The 12741-nt window shown below is 43.1% G+C and overlaps 1 protein-coding gene across 6 annotated transcripts in view; it reads right to left on the bottom strand.

Annotated features, from left to right (window-relative positions):
* Window positions 1-1411: 1411 nt before the first annotated feature.
* Window positions 1412-12741, bottom strand: part of LOC129821734 (ATP-binding cassette sub-family C member 5-like) — a 51670-nt gene continuing 40340 nt past the window's right edge. For 5 of the 6 annotated variants that reach the window (XM_055879345.1, XM_055879346.1, XM_055879343.1 and 2 more), the window contains 9 exons: window positions 11641-11923; window positions 5846-6032; window positions 5007-5096; window positions 4545-4734; window positions 4126-4285; window positions 3852-3930; window positions 3511-3624; window positions 3187-3351; window positions 1412-2822 (listed from right to left, as the gene is read on the bottom strand). In XM_055879345.1, the coding sequence (XP_055735320.1) occupies window positions 2721-2822; window positions 3187-3351; window positions 3511-3624; window positions 3852-3930; window positions 4126-4285; window positions 4545-4734; window positions 5007-5096; window positions 5846-6032; window positions 11641-11923 (1370 nt within the window). In that variant the 3' untranslated portion in view covers window positions 1412-2720. Of the gene's footprint in view, window positions 2823-3186; window positions 3352-3510; window positions 3625-3823; window positions 3931-4125; window positions 4286-4544; window positions 4735-5006; window positions 5097-5845; window positions 6033-11640; window positions 11924-12741 lie in introns of those variants that run through there. The other variant, XM_055879349.1, reaches the window with a different exon arrangement.

The raw sequence follows: 12741 nt of genomic DNA, 5'->3' as shown, positions 1-12741 counted from the left end.
ATGTGGTAGCCATGCTGGTTAAGTGTGCCTTGAATTCTAAATAAATCACAGACAGTGTCACCAGCAAAGCACCGTCACACATCCTCCTCCATGTGGAGCTCATCCATTAACCTACTCTGCGTCTCAGAAAGACACGGTTGGAACCAAAAATCGCAAATTTGGACTCAGAGAAAAGGACAGATTTTCACCGTTCTAATGTCCATTGCTCGTGTTTCTTGGCCCAAGCAAGTCTCTTCTTATTGGTGTCCTTTAGTAGTGGTTTATTTGCAGAAATTCGACCATGAAGGCCTGATTCACGCAGTCTCCTCTGAACAGTTGATGTTGAGATGTTGAGATAATGAACAGTTGATGTTGAGATGTGTCTGTTACTTGCACTCTGTGAAGCATTTATTTGGGCTGCAATTCCTAAGGCTGGTAACTCTAATGAACTTATCCTCTGAAGCAGAGGTAACTCTGGGTCTTCCTTTCCTGTGGCAGTCCTCATGAGAGCCAGTTTCATCATAGCGCTTGATGGTTTTTGCGACTGCACTTGAAGAAACGTTCAAAGTTCTTGACATTTTGCGGATTGACTGACCTTCATGTCTTAAAGTAATGATTGACTTTCGTTTCTCTTTGCTTATTTGAGCTGTTCTTGCCATAATATGGACTTGGTCTTTCACCAAATAGGGTCATCTTCTGTATACCACCCCTACCTTGTCACAACACAACTGATTGGCTCAAACGCATTAAGGAAAGAAATTCCAGAAATGTACTTTTAACAAGGCACACCTGTTAATTGAAATGCATTCCAGGTGACTACCTCATGAAGCTGGTTGAGAGAATGCCAAGATTGTGCAAAGCTGTCATCAAGGTTGCTATTTTGAACTATCTCAAATATATTTAGATTTGTTTAACACATTTTTGGTTACTACATGATTCCATGTGTTATGTCATAGTTTTGATTTTTTTCACTAGTAAAAAGAACAAAAAAACTTGAGTAGGTGTGTCCAAACTTTTAACTTTTACTGTGTCAATATATTTATTTTAAGACCCCCTGATTGGGTAGGCCAGTATTCAATCTGGCAGGACCTGGATTTGCCTCTTATTGTATATCTTATGTTCTCCCTTCATCAAGCATAGCCTAACACCCCTCTCCCACATTCCCAGGTATTCTTTGTTTAAGTATTGCAAATTTCAATATTCAAATGTAAGTGTGTTGCTATTCTTCCCAAAGACCACTATCTGCTCAACATGTCTCGGGAATCTGAAATTCTGGCTGCAAATTCCCAGTTCTGATCCCGACTGGAATTCTGACCCTCCCATACGCTGATCTCAATTCAGCATGTTGCTGCCACTTGTAAACACCCTCCCCAAAAAATGTTTTCTCCTTTTCTCCCTCACCCATCAACAACACTGACAAAGAACACACAGGTAAACCTAAAATAGTTTTATTGACAGAATATTTAAAAGCGATCCCTTTCCACTTCATCCTACCCTGTTAACAAGGCAGTAATGAAGTCATGCTAAGGCTATAAAAAGTAATAGAAATGACAGAACGACACACATTCTGCAAGGCTTGCCGAGGTTATTCGTAGTTACAGTATGAGCATCACCTCAATACTGCAAAGACAGGATAGAGGTTCCCTACTACACCCAGTGCAGGAGTGTTATAATCTGTGTGGTTCTGGTCCAAACAGTGTCAATGAGCGGATTGACAACACACACATAAAATATTCACTGGGTCAGGGCAAAGAGAATCCAATCTTGTTCAAATCACAAAGACCTTGTGCTCAACAGGCATCTTTTATGTCACCATAATAATAATGTAGAACAGTCGCAGGACCTCCCCTCCCCAACAGCAGATGGCACTGGCGACCCCCTGTAGCTTCACCATCAGTGCAAAAGGGCTGTGACAAACAGTAACAACAAACTGAAGTTAACAGCAATCAAAAGAATCATGATAATAAAAAGTCAGAAGAAAGAGTTAAGAGAGGGACTAGGCTGTAGACATACAAGGCCTTTAAGAAGGGGTGATACCCTCTACCTTTAAGCAGGGTTATTTCTACCTTGAAGCGTGTCCTTTTGATTGCCCAGTGAAAACACTGAGCCATTTCCCTCCTAGTAGAGTCTTATGTCCCACTAGGCCCCAGATACACCACTTGTGCCAGGGTCCAGGGTTTAAGGGCTCATGGGTTCAAGTCACAAGAGAAAGGATTACAGATGTTTCAAGCCGCAAAAAAAATCAACAGCAAAGTTAGACAGCAATGATGGTAAAACACGAGTGAATATACAATAATACATTTCATACAACTACGTTGTACATACAGAGTCAGTAGAAAATAAAGCATATTTTACCACTGTAAATATATGTATATATAGATATATTCTATAAAACAGACCAGTTATGCTATGAATATAGCTACACATAAAGCTTTATTTCTTATATATTACTAAAGACAGTACAGTATCAGTGGTTCCCTGACCATTCCAGCTTAAATGGCTTCTGAGCAAGCATCTCCTCAGGGCAGCCCTTGCCTTATACCAAGGACATGATGCAACAGTAGAATTCTAATTCCATGGTCCGATGCTGCACCCCTCTACAGGCTGAGCGGTAAACTCAGGGTGGGTAAGCAGAGGAAGAGGGTGAGACCACAGAGGGAGCGGTCGGATGGCTGGACCCCTTTGGGAGCGTCCTCCCCTCTCCTCATCTCCAGGGCACGTCTGTGCCTCCTGTACCCATTTTAGCCTTTCACAGAGATCTTGTTCTCCACGGCAGCCAGCATGGAACAAAATCGAGAGTTCTCATTGGCCAGCAGGATGGACGGCTCGTCAAATTCCACCACCTAAATTAAATGGACAAAACAAAACAAGGCTTTAGGGATTCCTTGGAGCATAAATATGGGGTATCACTACATAAATGTTGATTTAGTAAGACCTAAAAGCCTTCCAAGCCCATTAGCCTGTTGTAGAGACAAGAAATGTGAATGTATGCAACCTCATTTTCCGTCTCTGTATGACTGACCCGAGATTCGAACCCTTGTTTAAAACAACTTTGCAACCACAAAGCAGCTTCCTGCACCTACAAAAACCATGCTTAGGTTGAGCTACAGGGAAACACAGCTTCTGGACTCACTAGCTAGCTAGTTCCGCTACACAAATAGTACTAGGCGAGTGAGTGTACAGTAGATGAGCTTGTGTTGTGTGTACCTGTCCCTGGTTGAGCACCATGATGCGGTCACAGTTGAGTACGGTGTGCAGCCGGTGGGCTATGGTCAGGGTGGTGCAGTCCTGAAAGGCATTGCGGATTGTCTCCTGGATCAGAGAATCCGTCTCCGAGTCCATTGCTGCCGTTGCCTCGTCCAAGATCAAGACCTGAGAGGGGAGGGGGCACCGAGAGCTAAGTTAGAAAAGTGCTGTGACCATAGAAGATTAAAGTTCTCTTTCTACTCACAAGGTTGACTACCCAGAAAACGATTGGACGTCAACACACATGAAAATTACAATTCTCTCAATTCCCATTTTGAAGGGTACCTTGCACTGTCTGAGTAGGACTCTAGCAACACAGAGCAGCTGTCTCTCTCCCACGGAGAAGTTCTCTCCGTTCTCCACCACCTCTGACTCCAGCTTCAGGGGCAGCTGAGACACCTGGAGGGATGGACAGAGAGAGGGAGTGAGTACTGAGTCAAAGACAGGAAATTAAACATGGATCTCATTTCTCAGTCCTGTGTTACCTCTTCCCTTCTGAGCCTCTGTGCCCATAACTCCACCCCACCTACTGGCACACAAGCATCTTTCTAAAAACCAGTCATCTAGTATGAGCATACTCTCTCGCGTAGTCTCTTACTCTGGACAACCGAGTTCCGGATACTCACACACTCTTTCATGTGTGTCCGCTCCAGAGCGTCCCAGATCAGCTCCTCGGCGTATTGGTTAAAAGGGTCCAGGTTTGACCTGGTGGTGGATACAGGACAAGGATAACTTTAAGTAACATCGACAGTCACCAGAATACATTTATCAGTGGATGGGACTAAAGGAAAAAAATCCCTTGTGCCAACTCAGCAAAACCACATCTGGGACCACCAGGCGAGTGACAGTGTTCATTTACAGTCACAATAGTACAGTGATGCGTTTGAGTGGCGTGCCCACCTGACTGTGCCGCTGAACAGCACAGGCTCCTGAGGGATAATGGACAGCTTGCTGCGGAGGTCGGCCAGGCCGATGTCGCAGATGTTGATGCCGTCCATCGTGATGGAGCCGCCACAGGGCTCCACCAGACGGAACAGAACTACACCCAGAGAAGACTTCCCTGGGGACAGAGCAGGGCAGGGGGGGACATACTCTGTAAAATTAGAATGATGTAACAATCGCGAGCCATAAAATAAATACAAGAGCTAGCTAAAACGACATTTACAAATGTGAAATGTAGGTTTCAATAGGAATTAAGTGAAATTGACCTCGGTCCTGGATATATAACACAACTTATATGATGTATAAGTAGGATTTTCAGATACATGATCAAACAGCGCACGGCTTCGAGAGATGTTTCACTGACTGTTTCCACTGACCTGAGCCCGTCCGGCCCACTATGCCAATCTTCTCCTTGGGACGGATGGTGCAGGACACCTTCTTGAGAACAAGCGGCAAGTTGTCTCTGTACCTCATCTCCGTCCCGTCAAACACCACCTCGCCCTCCTGCGGCCAGTCTGGCGGGGGCGCCTTGTTCTTGATGCGGGCCGGGGCCTCCAGCGCTAGAGACTGGGGGAAGGCAGGAGAGACCGCTTTAGGGTTCATTATAATAATAATACTGCACTTCATTTCTTTAGCACCTTTCAGATGTATACATTGCAGCCCAAAATGCTTAAAAAAGTGCAGTAAAAAATTACTCTGAAACTCTAGGCCTCAGCTATAAGATGTGTCTTCTTAGGGTTTCCTAGTGTTAGAATGACGAAAACACGCAGCAGCTCACAGTGGTAGTAAGACAACATATGCAGTGAGAGTGCAGTGCCATGTATTTATAGTGCAGTAACCTCAATGTAGTGGTGAATTCTCTCCACAGAAGTGAAGCGAGCCTCAGTTTCAGAGGCTAGTCTGACTGTGAACTGGAACAGCCCTGTGAGCTGAGAGAAAGAGGGGGAGAGGAATAAGACATTTATCAAATTAAATGCATTAACGTCATCTATACTACTGTAACCGTGTAACTCCTCTTTTAACCAAGTATGTATAATATAATTTGTCATTTCATATAATGGATCTACGCAGCTCTGTTTAGATATATAACAACCAATCAAGGGAAAGATGAGTGAGGAGTGGAAGGGAAAGTGGAGTGACAGAAACAGAGGAGATGAGAGGAAGTAACAGAGCGTACGGGGGATAGACAAGGGGAGTAATACCGGTAAGTGAAGAGAAAAGTGATGGGAAGAAGGCAGAGGAGAGCTGTGATGGTAAGAGAAAAGCATGTATTTTATATTATATCTGCCTCTTAAGCAGACACTTTTACCCTAAACCATTTACAGTACAGTGAATGTACTGCATACTGTACTGTAAATGTGATCCCTGCATGAATTTAATGTACAACCTAAGCATTGCTGGTACCAAGCGCTTACCAACTGAGCCACATCATGTGTATAAAGTGATAAGGGTATCAGTGCAATGTAAAAAAGAATAGGGGGGGGAATACCAAATCACCTTTAAGTAACGTCAAACCGAACATTATTTCAGTTGATTTGGCCATGAAATTGGGAAAATTGTATGGATGCCCCCATCATTCCCCATTGATTTTTAGATAGCTGACATCTAACGAATTTAAGTGAAAGTTAAGATTCCCCCCTCCCGTAGTGACAGATTTGTTAATAGGAGGAGCACTGACCTGCACGGCATAGGAGATGGCCAAGCCGGCGTAGGCCGTAGGGATCTGGCCATGCATGAGGACTATCATGAGCGCTGTGATGCTGATCAGAGCCACACTGATGACGTCCAGCCGCACGGCCAGCCAGCGCATGGCACAGCTGAACAGGTAGAAAGGAGCCTGGTTCTGATCCAGGAGATCCTGATACCTGGAGACCACAACCAGACAGACAGATGGGAACCTTGAGAAAAAGTTCAACTTTTGGATGCTTGGTTTCTTGCTTTAGTCATCAAGGAACTAGGATACTTAAAAAGGGCTATTGTAGAACTTTGTCTCTGGGGGTGCTCTTGAGCCAAAACTGATGCCCTAAATGGACACGGACTTGAGTCAAAGATCATGTTATATTTTTTATTACTAGTACTGATAGAAAGGCAATACAAATGGCACCAATGGCAATCATTTTAGTCTTAAGGCTCTTAAGTTTTCAACAACAACAAAAAACGATCCAAAAAGTTGTATTGTGACTATACAATAACGACAAGTGCAACCTTCAGAGCAGTATGGTTGAACACAAGCTCCACAGGAGCAATTGATGCAGGTACTGCCAAGACCCACAACGCCACTCAGAACAGTGGAAGAACTGTGTTTCTGAACAGAACGGTTGTTCTGTCCTTCGCAAATGTCAAGGTAGTGGCTGAACTGAGATGCTGGAGTGGCCACACACTTCTCTCCTTTGTCTTTAGCGATATGCTGAAAACACCCCTGACTCCTCTCCCAGAAAACAGTCCTCCTCCTCAGTGGTGGTTGGATCCACAGGTTGCCCAGTCTCTGCAGCCTATTGCAGAATTAAAATATATATTTTTTAAAGACAGAAACAAAAAAAGGTTAGTCTTACTATTTTTAGTAGTTTACCATTTAAATTAAAATGTTGTATAAATTCAATTAATTAATCTAAGTATTAGTTATATTGGTAAACTTTGACTGTTCTTATGATAAAAAGACACGTACCTTTCACCATTTCAGTCACCTTGTCCTTAATTCCATCATCCACCAGAACGTGTTGTTCCAGGCACATCAGTGTAAAGGATGGATCTAGCACAGCTGCTTGAAGATGGACTGATGGTCTGAGAAGGGTGCCATCTTGGCATTGATGAAGATTCAAAGAAATCTCCTGTGCAGTGATGCTTGGAGACTATGAACCAGGTCAGTAGCTCACTTGTGGTTCCTGCATCTCCAGATGATGGTGTAGGGAAAGAATGCAAGGAACCATCGCACCGATTGTGACAACTTCTGTGCTTGGGTAATGTCTGTGGTTTCTGCAAAAGGCTGAAGAAAGTAGGCCAACTCTTTCAGTAGTTTCAACACCTGTCAATGAAAATAGGACTTGCTTATGCTCCTCCTCTTCAAGCATCCGACAACTTGAGGTAGTTGTAATGGGAGCACTGCTGTCACCTGCCTCAGTCTGGAGTTCCAACACGCTCACTGCAGCAGAAGTTCCCCCTCACTTCACCCTCAAACGCCTCTGTAAAAGTTGTGCTAGTGTGGAGGTTTTTTTTAGATATTTTTTTAATTTCACCTTTATTTAACCAGTTGAGAACAAGTTCTCATTTACAACTGCAACCTGGCCAAGATAAAGCAAAGCAGTGCGACAAAAACAACGACACAGAGTTACACATGGGATAAACAAACGTACAGTCAATAACACAATAGAAAGATCTGTATACAGTGTGTGCAAATAAAGTAAGGAGGTAAGGCAATAAATAGGCCAATAGTGGTGAACTAATTACAATTTAGCTATTTACACTGGAGTGATATGTGCAGATGAGGATGTGCAAGTAGAAATACTGGTGTGCAAAAGAGCAGAAAAACAAATATGGGGATGAGGTAGGTAGTTGGTTGGATGGGCTATTTACAGATGGGCTGTGTACAGCTGCAGCAAATCGGTAAGCTGCGCTGACAGCTGACGCTTCAAGTTAGTGAGGGAGATATACAGTGGGGCAAAAAAGTATTTAGTCAGCCACCAATTGTGCAAGTTCTCCCACTTAAAAAGATGAGAGAGCCCTGTAATTTTCATCATAGGTACACTTCAACTATGACAGACAAAATGAGAAAAAGTAATCCAGAAAATCACATTGTAGGATTTTTAATGAATTTATTTGCAAATTATGGTGGAAAATAAGCATTTGGTCACCTACAAACAAGCAAGATTTCTGGCTCTCACAGACCTGTAACTTCTTCTTTAAGAGGCTCCTCTGTCCTCCACTCGTTACCTGTATTAATGGCACCTGTTTGAACTTGTTATCAGTATAAAAGACACCTGTCCACAACCTCAAACAGTCACACTCCAAACTCCACTATGGCCAAGACCAAAGAGCCGTCAAAGGACACCAGAAACAAAATTGTAGACCTGCACCAGGCTGGGAAGACTGAATCTGCAATAGGTAAGCAGCTTGGTTTGAGGAAATCAACTGTGGGAGCAATTATTAGGAAATGGAAGACATACAAGACCACTAATAATCTCCCTCGATCTGGGGCTCCATGCAAGATCTCACCCCGTGGGGTCAAAATGATCACAAGAACGGTGAGCAAAAATCCCAGAACCACATGGGGGGACCTAGTGAATGACCTGCAGAGAGCTGTAACAAAGCCTACCATCAGTAACACACTACGCCGCCGGGGACTCAAATCCTGCAGTGCCAGAAATGTTTTAACAGTATGCCTACAGGTAAAAAAAACCTAGGTGTTATTTTAGATTCTGAACTCAATTTCAAATCACACATTAGGAACGTGACCAAAACAGCTTTTTACCACCTGAGGAACATTGCCACGGTGCGGCCGTTTCTCTCTCAGGCTGATACAGAGCGACCCATCCATGCTTTTATTACAAGCAGGCTTGACTACTGTAATGATCTCCTGTCTGGTCTAACCAAGAAAGCCATTGGTCAACTGCAGTATGGGTACTGACCAAGACCAGATGGCGAGCACACTTTACACTTGCCTATTTTGGATGTTATTTTGGCATTAATACGTGTCACATATCAGTTTGCAAACAATGTTTAAAAAAATATATCATTAAGGTTATCACAGGTTATTAAAGCTGCATACAACCATGGTCTCTTTTTTGTTTTCTTGAGTAAAGCAGCTCCAAAATGCAGGTGTTTCAGCATAGCTCAGTGCTTTCTGTGGTGGTGGGGAAAGCCAGCAGGAAATGGGAACATTGCGCCGTGATTGGCTCAGTGTTCTGTCACTCATGGGGACACTACATCACAGGCCAAGTGTAAGTCCTTAGTAAGAGTAGACATCAAACATTTCAGCCATTTGGGTCCCGCCATAGAGTTACATTAGAAGAGTCCTTCCAACAAGGCTCAAGGTCATTGGCCACGGATAAAATGACGTCAAATCATGTTATATGTATAGTACCTTTGATTGGACTGATCATGTCAACGTCTTACCTTCAAAATCTTAGCTTGCAGTCATCATCATGAATCATGTCAACAATCTACTGGCAAATACTTTTTAATCCTTGTCATATGAAGAGAAATAATGAAGAGAATTTATAGATAAAACGTATCGGTACTCATCGGCTATTGGACATTAATATTACACAACAAGTTGGAAATCGAAAATGTAAGAATGAGTGATTTGGAAGGTATCAGTGGCTAACTGCAAGCATTGCAAAGCAATCAGTAACATTAGCCTGCTATTCAGTGGAGTAGCTGTCCCCCCCAGAGTTCCCACCATAAATCCAGAGAATGTCAGACTTTGATGACAAAGTTTGCCCACAAAGGACCGCCACTCCACCTTCCTGATTAAGTGAGCACAGCACAAGGTGAGTCCAAAAATGTCTTATAACGTTATGCTGCTGCATAAATGGTACAATTTGCCAGGGAGATATGTATACTGTAGCTAAGAAAGTAATACTAAGTGTATGTTGTGTTAGTAGCCCATGTGCCTCACCCTAATAATTGGGTCTATTTTCACCAACGTGGTATTGTGAATCGTTTGTGGCCGGTGTGTGCTAGTTTGCAGACTTTTTTTTGTTCCGCTCTGACAGTGCTACTGATAGTAGTGGTGGCACTTGGCTTGCACTTGCAAATTCAGCACATACAACATTCTATAATAGAATTGTGTTATTTGACGTGTCAAATTAAAAGCTTATTTAACGCATCAAAAAGTGTTATTTGACATATCTTTTGAGACACGCAAAGACCCAAACAGCGTTCAATGTGCCACACCCTATTAATTTGGTCTATTTTCACCTCTTACTGTTCTGACTTGGTGGTGCACATGTAGCCTATAACCAGTTTTAGAGAAAGATAATCATTGAATATTGTAAGAGTCATTGTCTGCTTATATGCCCCTTTTATTTATCCAATGGTTCTGACTTGGTTAACAGGGAGAACATTGTAAGAACAGCCCATGTTCTGAATTCTGTTGCTGTACATTTCAAAAGTGCTGAACAAAGTTATATTGACTACGTCCGTCGTCGCTCGCTCATTGTCTTAATCGAAATTACGGCTTGTCGTCCCCTTATGCCATAGTTTGTACATCTCAATTGTCAGTAGAAACCACATTCGTTGAAGCAAGTCAGCCATAACAGCTATGTTTTTTTAATAGACAGTAAATGAGGCTGAATGAACGGTTTCACTGCCAGACAAGGCTCCGCTGATAGCCAGGTGTAGCAGAGGTAAGGTGTTGGGACTACTGTTGCGACAGCTATATGTAAGCCCTAACAGTTTGTCGGCACCGTTTGTCACCGTTATAGTGCAATTAATGTATTGTTTAGTGTTTGTAGTGGCTTTTCTGGCATGCATCCCACTTTTTTTGTGTGTGTGTGTTAGCAGATAATACCCAGGATAGAACATTCACTTTCTTGGGTGAATGCCCAGAAATAGTCTCCGAGAACTTCATCAGGAGCAGTCTTGCTACACATTCTCTTTTGCACCCAAACCTCCTCCCTTGTGCTGAAGACTAATTGACTTGACGAGTCCTTGATGAATGCAACTTTATTGGAAATTACCATGTCTGAAATGTGCTGAATAAATAAAGCTTGATTTGATACATAGGGATGTTAAAAACAAAAATCTGAACTTGCTGTCCACTTCAGACACAAATGATAGGGGGGACCCATTGCAAGCTAGCAAGTTCGAGAACATTACCTCACTTTAGCTAAAAATCTCCAATTAGAGTCGAGTGTTGTTGTTGTTGGCCCCCCCTGCCCACTGGATCCGCGTTGAAGTCTGTGGAGGTTGGTTGGCTAATAACAGAAGGTGCTGCAAGAGGATGAATGGAAGGTGATGCCTTTTTGGGATGGGGAAATCTAAACAAGTCTCCCGAGTCTCGAGTCATACAGCTCAACTTCAAGTTAAGTCCCGAGTCATAGATGCTCAAGTCAAAGTCGAGTGGCAAGTGCTTTTTCTTTTCGCAAAGTCAAAGTTTCAGGTCTCAAAATGTGCGACTCGAGTAGTATCAGAGTCCAAGTCATGTGACTCAACATCTCTGGTATGAAGTTATTTAGTTTAGCAACCCAATGTGAACTAGCATTAGCGTTAGCAATGCTAGCTGTACCCAACGACTTCCAGTCTTTGAGCTAAGCTAGTTAGCATTGGCTCTTGAAACTACCTCCAACTTTGTTCATACTGGACGCAGATAAATAAAAATGGTATCCACATCATCTGACTCTGGCAAAGTACTGTAGATAAAGGGCTTCATTGCCAAAATCCCAAACTATCGCTTTAACAAATAGTGGAAAAACTGTGAAACTGATCCAAGATTAGTGTCTAGAGGCAACTTCACCATACACGTCGACAGCTCACCTGTCCAGGAACTCGTGGCCCCTGTTGTAGGCGTGGATGGTGGAGAGGCCCTGGATGCTGGAGGTGATGTGCGAGATGAAGGGCGACTGGGTGACGTTGTCCAGGCGCTTGAGCTCTCGGATGAACACGCGCGACACCATGTGGAGCATGGTGAAGAGCAGCACCAGGGGGCCCACAGCCACTAGGAACCAGGGGAAGATGCTGCCGATCACGCCCAGGCAGAAGAAGACCAGGATGACATTCTGGATGAACATCTCTGCCTGGAACGGCAGCCGCGTGTCCACTGGGAGGGAGGAAGCGGGGGGAGAGAGAGAAAAGACAAGAAGACAGATAGACTATTACTTATTCCACTTGTGTAATCACTAAATACACTCAACGTCATTACTATCATTAGTGTTACAAAGTCAGTAGGAAATTGCTCTGTAAGGAACAATCTGTTCATATACATTGTTACAGTACAATAATAATGCACAAGAACAATAGCAGCTTCATGTTAAAGTTATAGTTTGGGATTTTGGCAATGACCTTTATCTACTTCCCCAGAGTCAGATGAACTCATGGATAACATTTGTACGTCTCTGCGTGCAGTTTGAAGGAAGTCGCCAATTAGAATTAGTGCAAATGCTAACTAGCGTCAACGCAATGACTGGAAGTCTATGGGAATAGCTAGCATGCTAGCTGTTCCTGTAGACCAGGGGTTTTCAACCTTTTCTTGCCCAGGGACAAAATAAATGAATAACATGCCTCTAGCCTATTAGCTAGAAAGGTAACTCCAAAAACATTTTCCCTAAGAGCATCTGTTAGCCATGTGTCGGCAAATTAGGGCTGACCCCATTTAATCGATTGGTCGATTGTTTGCCTGATAGGCTGTTGGACGCCCAAGATTTTTTAGTCGAGCAGTGGCAAATATTAAAAAATATATACAGTGGGGAGAACAAGTATTTGATACACTGCCGATTTTGCAGGTTTTCCTACTTACAAAGCATGTAGAGGTCTGTAATTTTTTTATCATAGGTACACTTCAACTGTGAGAGACGGAATCTAAAACAAAAATCCAGAAAATCACATTGTATGATTTTTAAGTAATTAATTTGCATTTTA

The sequence above is a fragment of the Salvelinus fontinalis genome, chromosome 24, assembly GCF_029448725.1.
Source record: "Salvelinus fontinalis isolate EN_2023a chromosome 24, ASM2944872v1, whole genome shotgun sequence".
Taxonomy (NCBI): Eukaryota; Metazoa; Chordata; class Actinopteri; order Salmoniformes; family Salmonidae; genus Salvelinus; species Salvelinus fontinalis.
The sequence above is the reverse complement of the archived record's forward strand: the minus strand, read 5'-3'. Positions and strand labels throughout refer to the sequence as shown.